This window comes from Urocampus carinirostris, chromosome 12 (genome assembly GCF_059441175.1).
Source record: "Urocampus carinirostris isolate Australia breed hairy pipefish chromosome 12, RoL_Ucar_1.0, whole genome shotgun sequence".
NCBI classification, from domain to species: domain Eukaryota; kingdom Metazoa; phylum Chordata; class Actinopteri; order Syngnathiformes; family Syngnathidae; genus Urocampus; species Urocampus carinirostris.
In genome coordinates this window covers 28,886,101-28,898,879 of record NC_142360.1, presented here as the reverse complement: position 1 = coordinate 28,898,879, position 12,779 = coordinate 28,886,101, and the positions used below count along the sequence as shown (strand labels likewise).

The following is a 12,779-nucleotide window of genomic DNA, read 5'->3' as shown; positions in this document are numbered from 1 at the left end:
GGGCAGCAGGGCGGCGCAGTGGTTAGCGCGTCCGCGGCACAGTTCTGAGGTCATGAGATCCTTCCTGTGTGGAGTTTGCATGTTCTCTCCGTGCTTGCGTGGGTTTCCTCCGGGAAATCCGGTTTCCTCCCACATTCCAAAAACATGAATGTCAGGTGAATTGGCTGGTTCAAATTGTCCCTAGGTGTGAATGAGCGAGTGACTTGTCTGTCTCTATGTGCCCTGTGATTGGCTGGGAACCAGTTGAGGGTGTCGCCTGCCCACTGCCCGAAGACAGCTGGGATAGGCTCCAGCACCCCCGCGACCCTACTGAGGATAAGCGGTGCAGATAATGAATGAATGAATGTAGTATTTTATAGTATTTCCATAGTCGTATGGTTGTAGTATTTCTTTAGTGATTTTAGTAATATCATTGTAGTCGTATCTTTCTATTTTAGTATATTTTTCTTGATCTGAATGAAGGCAAAATCATATATCTGTTTTTAAGCACGAAATTTGAGTTTTAGTTTTGTAGTAGTCTTCTAGTATTTATGTGGTAGTAGACAATGTTGGCACGAAAAAGAGGTATTTATTAGTATTACTTCATTTACTTTTATTAATTTATTAATTTTGACTTTTTGCATTTGGCCGGAGTTTCCCCACCCCTGCTTCAGAGTGTTTTGTTGACATGATGGCTTTTAGAGAAACTTGAAAACAAAAAAAAAATTGCGCATACGTAATCATACCTGTCAAAGTGTACGGTTTTGCTGTACAAAGTACGTTTACTATGCATTTTAAGACGAGTACGACGTATGAGAAAATCTGTACGGAAAAACGGGTACCATCCGGTATACACCGACTATCACAAAACGGCGAATCAATCAAGTCAAACGAGTTCGCCGCGGTAGCCTCTATCTCGGTATCGTTTTTTTTCCGTTGCAAACGAAGCGAGCGGTTTGATGTAGTGAAATGAAGTCCGTCTCTTTTTAGAGAACCGGCTTTTTCGGCTCAACTCATTAAAGAAACGGCTCACTTGCTTTGGTGCATTATATTACAAATTATGATGTTGTATAAAGAAGTTATGAAAAAAAAGGAAGTATACAATGAGAAAATGAAAAAAGACATGTTTGTGATTATCTCTTTAATCAGTATATTACCAACAATAATTTAATGCAGAGCATGAATTCATAATTTGAATAAGAACATGTATTATTCTACTTCATTATATTTGCATGTATTCTTTTCCTTATACAGTGAACATCCAAGCGACTTCATTTTTGAACTTTTTTTTTTATAATAAACCTCATTCATGTCGAGCAACTCAGGATCTCACAACAAAATGTTAATTAACAATATATATGATATAACGAAACACATGTAGAATATAACATGTCAAACTACATAAATATCGCACGGCGGCGCAGTGGTTTGCGCGTGTGCGGCACAGTTCTAAGGTCTTGGGAACCTCATGTGTGGGTTTAAATCCAGCTACCGGACTTACTGTGCGGAGTTTGTATGTTCTCCCCGTGCTTCCGTGGGTTTCCTCCGGGCACTCTGGTTTCCTCCCACATTCCAAAAACATTCATGTCAGGTGAATTGGCCGGTCCAAATTGTCCCTAAGTGTGAATAAGCGAGCGAGTTGTCTGTCCCCGTGTGCCCTGCGATTTGCTGGCAACCAGTTCAGAGTGTCCCCTGCCCACTGCCCGATGATTGCTGGGATGGGCTCCAGTCCCCCCGCGACCCTACTGAGGATAAGCGGTTGCAGCTGATGAGAACTACATAAATAAACACGTTTAAGAAAAATATGGTCTTAGATTATATTTTGTAAGGGAAAATACGACAGTTTGTAAGGGCATGGAGCTCTGGAAGTTGACAGGTATGCGTAATGGAGGTGCGTTAACTCAGGCACGACGACATTGACGCGTGGGCAGACAATGAGTTGCTTTTTTAAAAATTATTTTTAATACTCAGGCATATCATTGGACAACTAGGTTCTTCGCAGGGCCTTGACGTGGCATACACAAACAAAAATCATGGCTGCCAAGTGACTGCTTGAGTGGTTTATTTGCCTGCAAGTTGCCAAAAGTTGACTTATCTTGTTCTCTAAGTAATTTAAGCCTTTTTGTTTCCCTTATTTTCATTACTGTGCGTTTTAAATGATAAAATGAGCGGCTGGGCAGGGTTTTCAGAAGATGAACTGCAGAGATTAAAGCAAAACGGTAACGCCTCTTACGTGTGCATTCCATTTCTACCAAGAAATGTTTTTCTGGATGTGTTGCAAAATAAAATCACGGCAGTTAAATTCCGTTCTTACAGAAGCGAGTACACGCAAAGTACGACCGCCTCGTCGTAGTCGGCAGCAATTGCAAAGAGAGAAGCTTTTACAAGAATCTGCTCATGGTACCACTCGATCCGAGTTACCTGAACTTCCACCCGAGCAGCGTCTCAATAAGCTTCCATTGAAAGGTGATCTTTTTTGTATTTAATGTTTTTGTTTTATTCAACATGGCATCATTCCAAACACAATCGGCATGAAACAAGTCAAACAACAATACAAAGCCATCAAGTTAAACAAAACAGAGTGCATACCTGTCGCGCTCCAGGGCTCCATGCCCTTACAAACTGTAGTATTTTCCCTTACAAAATACAAAATAATCTTACACCATATTATTTTTTCAAACGTGTTTATTTATGTAGTTTAACATGTTATATTCTGCATGTGTTTCGTTATATCGTATATATTGTTGTGAGATACTGAGTTGCTCGACATGAATGAGGTTTATTATACAAAAAGTTCAAAAAAGAAGTCGCTTGGACGTTCACTATATAAGGAAAAAATACATGCAAATATAATTAAGTAGAATAATACAGTTTCTCATTCAAATTATTATTCCATTTTCCGAATTAAATTATTGTTGGTAATATACTGATTAAAGGGATAACCTCAAACCTGTCTTTTTTCATTTTCTTCCTTTATACTTACTTTTTTTCTTAACTTCTTTATACAACATCATAATTCGTAATATAATGCATCAAAGCAAGTGAGCCGTATGAGGGCTCCCTTTAATGAGTTGAGCCGAAAAAGACGATTCTCTAAAAATAGACGGACTTCCTTTCACTACACAACTACCACATGAAATCTGAGGCGGCAGACTCATGCGCACGGTCGCTTCGTATGCAATGAAAAAAAAAACGATACCGAGATAGAGGATACCGCGGCAAACTCGTTTGACTTGATTGATTTGCTGTTTCCTCATAGTCGGTGTATACCGGATGGTACCCATAATTGACAAATGTGCGTTTTTCCGTACAGATTTTCTCATACGTCGTACACGTCTTAAAATGCATAATAAATGTACTTTTTACGGCAAAAACGTACAGGTTGTCAGATATAAGAGTGCTGTAGACCACTAGGGTCTTGGGGGCACCATTTCCTGTGGTGTGTCTTGGGCAAATACAGCCCGGTGGCGCCCATACCTCTCCAGGCCAACAAATTTTACCACCTGCTCTCAAACTGGGGACTTTTCCTTAAATGAAGTAAAATGCAAAATATTATTTATGACCTAATTGATTAAATACAATGAGAAGATTCTTAAAGCCGGGGTGCGGGAATTGAAAAAAAATGGTACTCTCTAATGCCATCTCCTGGCTTAAATTCATGATTGCAGCCTTAGGCAGCCTATTCGTGATTGTCGTGCAAGTACATGCATTTCTTAGATACTTCGTTTTTCATCTTTTGGGGAGTTTGGATTGGCGTTTGGACTTTACTAGAAGCAGCCCTTTTCTTTTCTTATCTTACTTTCACCATTTTTATGCTCCAATGAGGAAATAAATAGTTCAAAAAAGACTGCCGGGAGTAGCATGACCTCTCTCTCCAGCACTCTCCTAGTCCCGTTGGCCCGAACCTAATGTGTTCCTCCCCGGACAGCTCTGATAAAAGTAAGATAAAAGTAGATAGGCGCAATAGGAAAAGAAGCATAATGGATTTTTGATCCCAGTTGGGCATTGCTGACACATACTTAATAGTTACTCTTTAAGGACACCGGAATGAATGAATGAATGAAAACTTTATTCGGACATCAAAATAAAAACAGAACAAAAACAACAACTCGACAACAAAATAACGTTACATAATATGTTCGAAAAGGGGTAGTAAGAAGCAAATGCTTATATTACCTACCCCTTCATCTTCCCCACCAAATATACCAATGATATAACAACAATTGTAATGATATTAATAATAACAGTTATGATATAAGAATAGCAACAATAACACAAAGTTATCTAGACGCACTATTCCCAATCTCCCATACCACTCATACCCCACCCTCCTCATCTCTGTATTCCGCCAGGAATGTTCCTTTGTATCTAAACCTGAACAAGTGAATAGTTCGATCTCGTCTTGCAATCCGTTCCAAAGCTTGACTTCACACACAGACACACACATACTTTTTCCTAGTGGTTCTCACCTTTGGGATTATGAATTCACAAGCCCCTTAAGTTATTGTTTCCCTCTTTCCGAATGAATAATTTACGGATGTTTTCTGGCACTATGTTTTCCTGGACCTTAAATAGCAGTTGTGCAGTGGAAAATTTGACTAAATCATCTAATTTTAATAATTTGGACTGCATGAATAAAATATTAGTATGATCTTGATATCCTACCCTGTGTATGGTTCTAATTGCACGTTTTTGGAGGATAATAAGGGGCTGTAGTGAACTTTTGTAATTATTGCCCCAGACTTCTGCACAATATGTTAAGTATGGCAAAACTAGAGAACAATATAATAAATACAATGCATTATAGTTTCAAATGAATTTGGCTTTATTAATTATTGAAATGCACCTCAAACGATACCCCACCTTTAAGTATATGATATATTATCTAGACATTAGTGCTATGTATTACATATGAACAAGTCATTATTTTTTGTGTATTTGTTTCAATGGAACATATGGTCATTATCACTCCTGATAGCTGATAATGGTGGAATATTAAGTCATGAACATTTTAAAAGCCAATGGGACTTCAATCCATTAAAATTTGAATTCAACCAATTTGTGAATGCCATTCCAAAGTAATTTGTCTCTATAACAGCTGAAATTCTGAAATGTTAACAAACAAACCCCCACATATCTCAAACTCTTATAAAAGGGGGTGTCAATTCTGCACAGCAAATGTAATAACTTCATAAACGCATGTTGGTTTAAGATCAGGCGATGGTGTGATTGTAATCCTGTGCAGTCTTTTGAGACATTTTTTGTGATTAAAGGCTATACAAATAAATGTGACTTGACTTGACGTAAGATGTTACTTAACAAAAAATAACGTTTTGAGCTTATTGCTCCAGGATGTCCGACTGTCACCAACGATGCATTGCAGCTTTCCGGCGAAGAAAGGAGACAAGAAAAGTCTGAAGGAGCTACAGAGGAACAAAATCCGGTAGTAATGGAGCTTGAAAAACAAGAAATCGAATTGTTAGTGGTTTTGATTGTCTTCTTTTAAGGCAGTGTTTCTCACTTGGTCTGACTAGAGGACACACCATTCCGCCCTAATGACAAGCTGCGACCCAAAGAAGAAACAATTTTACGCTTCTCAAATATATCCAATTAAAGGATTGCGCAGTTTAAAGCAGAAATATTATAATATATTCACCTTTTTTCCTCAACAGACAAATTTACAAGCAAAACCAGAACAAATTTAAGGACAATATACTGTATACTCTCATATAAGCCTACATCGCAAAAAAGGCTTCTTTAAAATAGCCACATACATAAAGAAATTCAAAACACGAATAAATCGTGTACTTAAATATTGCTTATTATTTAGTTATTCAGTTAATAATCATTCGTTTACCGATAAGCGGCTTAAAATGTAAAAAAATGTCAATTTACTGTACTTTTCACCAGCGCTTTGATGGCAGACACTAATTATTTTCAGATTTTGCAACTGTTTCCTCTTTTGCCTCGGTCTTTGTTTTGTTTTGTTTTCCTCCCCCTTATCACTAGGGCTGTGATGATTAGGAATTTCTGGCGACCATTAATTGTCACACAAATAATCACAATTGACAAACATATTGTCAATTTTATTCCCCTATGCATTATATGCTACTATCAGGATATGAGTTTAATATTACATATGCTGTACACCTTAATAAAGAAGAGCAATTTATTGGTCAAGAAATCAAGTCAAGAAATAATAAAGAAATCGGTATTAACTTAACATGATTTTCCTTGTATTAAAACAACTGCAACAGTGCAGGATTTCAGCCTGTTAGGTTAAACCTTTTGAAGTGAGGGTCAAACAGAGTTCCCGAATGTTTGAATTATAAGCGACTCAGTACATTTTTGAAGGAAAAAAACATTTTGTACATTAATAAGCTGCACCTGACTATAAAGCTGCATGTGCCGATATTGAAACATGAGATATTTACAGAGAAAGATGGTACACAGAAAGAGTTTTAATAATATACGGTACCTTAACTCCTTAACGTTCCGACAGCTGCCGGTGTGAGGCCAGCCTTTTGATAAACAAATACGTGTCTGTCACTGAAATATGTCATGTCACAAATTATTGGAAAGCTTAAATTCTTGGGATTCAAGATACGGAGACAATTTCAAATATACTTAGCAGAAAAACATCACGACCATTCTAAAACAATATACCTGAAAACTATAAAGCTGGTGTAACTCACCAACAGGGTTGGGTAGGGTTACTTTAACGTGATTACTTTCAATGACTTTTGGATTACTCCAATACCAAATATGCTAATAAAAGACAATATAAACTAAATATGAATACAATTATGACTCACAACATGTGGTAAGCTTTCTCTCCTGGCTTTGATTTCTTTGATCTCCGGCAAAACTAACATAAAATGCGACAGAAACAAAATGAAAATAAATCCTAACAGCTTGCCAACATCATTTTTGCCGTTCCATGTGTTCCGTTACTCCCCAAGCCTGCACAAAATGTAGTCAATTTATTCATAATTAGTTTCTTTTGTCTTCTATTAGCATATTTGGTATTGGAGTCATCCAAAAGTAATTGAAAGTAATCAAGTTAAAGTAACCCTACCCAACCCTGCTCACCAATATGCCCCCTGGCCGTCTTCAACTTTTTTTTTTTAATGTTAGCCAAAATGGCTATGTCACATCAAGGACAATCCATCAAATCCAACTGTTCAAATATTTACTCCAAAACAAATAATGCCAACAGATAAATAGGAATCCGCCTAAACATTTCTGTTTCGTTGGACATTGCTTCTTGTAATCGGTTCGTTTCTCCACATTATTTACGTTTATAAATAAACAGACTCGTAAATGATTTCCAATATGTTAGTTAGCCCTTACTTTTCGATGCAGTACAGTATATTCCATGTGTTTCACTGTTACATTTAGTGCTCTGGCACCCCTGGCGGCCGTTAGAAAAAACGCACAAATTAGACGCATCATTGCATAAGCTGCAGGGTTGAAAGCTTGTGAAAAAAGTCGCGGCTTATAGTCCGAATTTTACACTTCAAGTGAATACATAACTCTTTGCCTCACTTCCAAGTTTTAAGGTTTCAACACATTTTAAGTGTATGCAGCTAACAGCAGTGGAAAAAAATTCCTTTGCTTCTAGTTCTTCGGCTTTGAAAGCAAAGACCAATAAAAGTAAAAGGAGGTACAGTATGTAACTTAGTAAATATACAGTTTCTCTTAGAAAAATCAACTTGAATATGAACTTGTAAACCTAAAATTGCACAGGGCAAACAAGAATAGATCTTGGCGTTCTGGACTCAAAGCTCAGGATCTCTGTGTGACAATGACATTTTTTAGTTGATAGAAAATGTATATAGAATTTGAATATAGCCAAACAAAAACATATTTGTCTTTTAGACTTTGCCTTAACTATTGTTAGGAATTTAATTATATTAAAATGTACCGTTTTACCAAATTGTTCGAATTAGTTATCTGACTCCATTAACCAAACACAACCTACATTCTCCTCGTTTCTTGATGGAAAAATGAACAAGAGACCGGCATTTCCACACGAGGGCAGATTTAATTTCTTAAATAATTTAGCTAAGTGAACTCCATCGAATTAGCCGAATTAGTGTCGCTCAAGTCTCCGTCAAGCCTCCTCTCTCGATCTTCTGCCTTTCTTCCTCTGCCCACGTTTTTTCCGTGTGCCGGCTCTTCCCATGGGCGTGCCAGGAAAACCCCCACGTGGTGTCCACCACCTCGCCTCGATGTCTGGAGAAACTTAAAACAGGAGAGCGTTTCTACGTCATCAGGGCCTTGTTCTCCAAACATCGCCTGCTGTCCCCCGTCAAGAGTCCTGTTATCAAAATTCCCCAGCCAAAACATTCCGCATTTGGATCAGCATGACCTGTCATTGAACTTTAGCCTACCCGGTGAAAATCTTCATTGCACTCGATAAATGTAACTTGTATTTAATCGTATTATATACTTTATAGTAAAATGGCTAAAATCCTTCACTATACTGTAAAATTCAAAACAACAAAATGATATGGGCTTTACTGGCCTAAAGCTCAACTGTGTGTGTGTCCCTGATTTTCTGCTGGTTGACGTTTATTCATTTCAGTCAAGGTTGGTCACAAAGGGGGTGAAGATAAAGGAAAACTGTAATTGCAAATGTGAAAAATATTTGTGATCAGACAAAGATGTCATATTTGCGAGAGTCCTGCTTATGAGAAATTTTCTTGGGACCCATTATTATGGGCATAAAAAGGAAATAAAACCAACAAAATCCCTTAAAAATGATGTAGGTCCTCTCTAACACACCGATTGACAGAACGGGATGAGATTGAGCAGAGCATTATCACCATCTTCTGTAAAGGAGTGTTATCCACTCTTTGTTTTTTTCTTGTTTTTAGCATTATTTTTCCAAGGCAAAGGCCTGCGACCTAGTAAAAACTTGTCCCGACCCACCAGTTGAGAAACACTGTGTTAAGGGATCTTTACATGACAGTTTCCAGTCAACAATTTTCAAACACATTTCAGTCGTGACAAGAATCGCCTGGAGCAACTGCAACAGAATCAAAAGATTATAGAAGAAAAGAATAAGCGCAAGAAGAACCTTCTTACGAAAACGATTGCTGAAAAGTAAGTGTCTTTTCTTCCAACCATCGCCAAGTCACATTGTTGAGCCAACACATCAGGAGTATCAGTACGAGATTGAATGGAGCAAGATAGGAATTGTTGGTTAAATAGCATTTTTAAAGTAGCAATTTACAAAAAAACAACATGCTGTTAGGAATTAATTATTATAATGTACCCAAAACTCCAGCAAAGCACTCAGAGCGATTTGATTAGGTGAGCGGTAGGAATGGGCAGAGCTGTATACACAGCGCACCCACTTCATCTCCCCTTTGCCCATCGCCGTCTCACACCCAGGGTAAAAATTTGGTATGGTATTTAGTGACATATTTACAAAAGAACTTTGCTCGCACCTTGTTTTGAAACCATTATTTAGGACGAAAATGAGCCTCAACACTCCCAAGTCACTCCGAGAGGGAGACCAATTTTAAGTGGTACATTTATATAGATATGGGATACAGGCACTGTCATTATTCTTATTTCATACATTTTATCAGCTAATGTCACACAATGAAATAAAATGCACGGAAAATTGAGTTTGTGTCTGATGTCTGAGTTTGTTGAAATTTGGCTTCAAATATATGGTGCGGCTCTCTCTTGTTTTTACGGTTCTTTGGGTCAAAAAGGTTCCTGAATCCTGATATCAATGTTTATGGGTCTATAGGTCCAGACAAACAAAAGCTGAGGCTGTGAAGCTTAACAGAATCCAGAAAGAGCTTAACGCCATTGACGACCTGGTTTCTAATGACATTGCCACTCTGAGAGGAATGATCGAGCAAGCCAGCCTGGACTACACTGCTGCCAGGTAGCAACACTTATCGCCTGCATCAGTGGCTCTGGGTTTGGTCGAACCCTAAGGGTTCATTAAGGTAGTCTCCTGGGTGCGGTGGAGCCTCTGCTACTTGGGCAATAAGAATGCGGCTCTTTGTCTCATCATATTTTCTATATACTGTGGCTCTCTGCCTTGTTTCATGTTTAGTTTTTTTTTGTGTGTGTAATGAGGGTGGACACTTTCTCTCCAAAAGCCACCTCAGTCCTTTCCCGGACCCGATAACAATCCACAGAGCATCTGCTTGTGATTAGCAGTTTTGTGTGCTCTTTTACTACACTCAGTGTCCATTTTAATTGATGAATGTCTTCTCAATTTAACGAGACGCTAAAAGCTAGCTGTCGCCATGCTTTGCAGCCATGCCCTGCTGTTTGAGTGACAGCATAAACCAGCCTATCACAGTCACGCTCACCCAAAACCTGCCCGCGAAATATTATTTGTTGTGTGCTGTCTGATGGCAGTACACAATGCACGATATCAATATCAATGACAATAAAGACGATTTCATTAAAAAGCCGCGAACAGTCCGTTCGCATTGGTGAGAAAGATTCATGTTCTATTGTCCTCAACACTGGTACGCCTCAGGGCTGTCCATTGTCTCCAACTTTGTTTTCCCTATTCACACATGATTGTCAACCCGATTCTGACCATTCACTATTCGCTAAATATGCGGACGACACCACGGTTACTGGCTTTATTTCAAATGGAGACGAAACTGAATACCGAGCAGAAATTAATTCACATTCCACCTGGTGTCATGAGAGTAATCTGTTATTGAATGTAGGTAAAACTAAGATGATAATAGATTTCCGTACTAAGCCTCCCCCGCATGTGCCACTGTCAATTAATGGTAGTGGGGTGGAACTGGTCCATTCATTCAAGTTTCTGGGTACTTACTTGTCAGCTGACCTCACATGGACTGTCAATGCTACTGATATTCTAAAGTCAGCCAGACAAAGGCTCTACTTCCTCCGTCAACTCAAATCATTCGGAGTCCGTCAATTCATTCTAGTCAATTTTTATCGTGCTATCATTGAATGCGTTTTAACTAGGTCCATCACAGTTTGGTTTGGTCGCGTCAATCAGAAAGAATGCATAGTATTTACATCGATCGAACTAGAAAACGGACACAAAAAATTATAGACGATCCCAGTCACCCTGCTCGCAGGTACTTTGATTACCTGCCGTCAGGTCGCCGTCTTCTTTCCATTGCGAGCAAGACTTCAGGTCTTAAAGAGAATTTTTACCCTTCCGCTATCCGTATGTTCAACGGGAATTGATTTATGTTATTATGTATAGTATTATTATGCCAACGGCGTTCCTCCGACCTATTCTACTCTAGTCTTGTTATTTACATCTTCTTTCTTTTTAAACTATTCTATATAATTACCTTGTATTTCTTGCAGAAAGCGATACAACAGAGCAGAAGCTGAGTACGTGGAGGCCAAATTAGACCTTCACAAGAAAACGGACATCAAAGAGCAGCTGACGGAGCACCTCTATGCCATCATCCAACAAAATGAACTACGTAAAGCCCTCAAGCTGGAAGAACTGATGCAGCAGTTGGAGCTCCAGGCCACTGCGGAGATGCTAGAAGAACAAAAGGTCAAAGAAGACCTCGCGGAAAGCCATTCGAAAGGACACAATGGGGTTGTGGAGATCCCAAAAGAAACGGTGAAGTTGGCTCCAGAAGAGGAAGATCTGAAGAAGGATGAAGACGCGCTGGAACATGAATTCAGTAATCGAGAATTGCTAAAGAAAGACGATAGAGCAGAAGAAAAAAAAGGTCCTCAAAATGACATAGTAAGTCCTAAATGAATCACTGCCCATTCCTTAATGAAAAATATGGGAGGGGAGAGGGGTGTCGAACACTCGGCTCGTGGGCGGAATCAGACAACGCTGTGGAGCGCGAGTTAAATAAAAGGCTGCAAGTTCAAATATGTCCACTTGATGTTGCCAAAGCCAGGTGCCCCTCCCAAAGCAAATGTAACTGTTTGTTTTATTTCTTTCTGTCTCTCATTTTTCTCTTTCTTTCTTCTTCTCTATTTCTTTTCTGTTTCTCTCTCTGTTTTTCTTTTTTTTTACACACTCTCTCTCCCTTTCTCTATTTTTTTACTGTTTCACTCTCTGATCCTCTCGTTCCTACTTTCTTTCCCTTGCTCTCTTTCTCTCTCCTTCTTTCTGTCTTTGTCTGTCTCTCATTTGCTCTCTCTCTCTCTCTTTTGTTTCTTTCAATCTCTTTTGTCTCTACTTCTGTCTGTCTTTCTCTCCTCTCGTTTTCTCTCCCTGTCTCTGGCTCTCTTTTTCTTTTCTTGCTCTTTTTCTCTTTTCGTCTGACTCTTTTTTTAGTCTTTTTCTCTTTTTTTTCTCTTTGTCTCTCACTCTTTCCCTTCTCTCTTTTCCCCAACTCTCTTGATTTATCTCTCTGTCCCTCCCTGTTTTGCTCTCTGTTTCTATCTTCTTTATTTTATTTCCTTTCTTTTCCTTCTTTTCTTTCTTTCTCATTCTTTTATTTTTTGTCTTTTTATTTGTAAACGTATTTTTGCAATCCACCATGTCTGGAGAAAAAAGAAAAATGTCTCGGAGAGTACCCGGTAAAGGAGAAGGAGATCTTCGAGTGGTTTGAAGACAAAGGACAAAATGGATATGGAGTGCCTCGTATAAGGGTTTATTTGAAAGCTCATAAGATTGGACAAGTAAGGAAATATGAAGATTTCCCTGCTTCCAAAGGTTGGTGTATGGTTTTTATTTTTATTTTTTAAATTATGTGGCTAGTTTAAAGACGTTTTAGGGGTCTGTTTCTACGCGAGGATATACTGTCATTTGTATCACATTTCGGTTTCAGTGATCCAAAGGGTAACTGAGT

The 12,779-nt window shown here is 38.6% G+C and overlaps 1 protein-coding gene across 1 annotated transcript; it reads left to right on the top strand.

The window, feature by feature from the left end:
• Positions 1 to 1,965: 1,965 nt before the first annotated feature.
• Positions 1,966 to 12,717, top strand: LOC148355432 (RAB6-interacting golgin-like). Its single transcript, XM_088349580.1, has 6 exons — positions 1,966 to 2,198; positions 2,296 to 2,445; positions 5,331 to 5,457; positions 8,989 to 9,090; positions 9,749 to 9,889; positions 11,320 to 12,717. The coding sequence occupies exons 1-6, from the start codon at positions 2,144 to 2,146 to the stop codon at positions 11,729 to 11,731; spliced, it is 987 nt and encodes a 328-aa protein (XP_088205706.1). The 5' UTR covers positions 1,966 to 2,143; the 3' UTR covers positions 11,732 to 12,717.
• Positions 12,718 to 12,779: the final 62 nt, after the last annotated feature.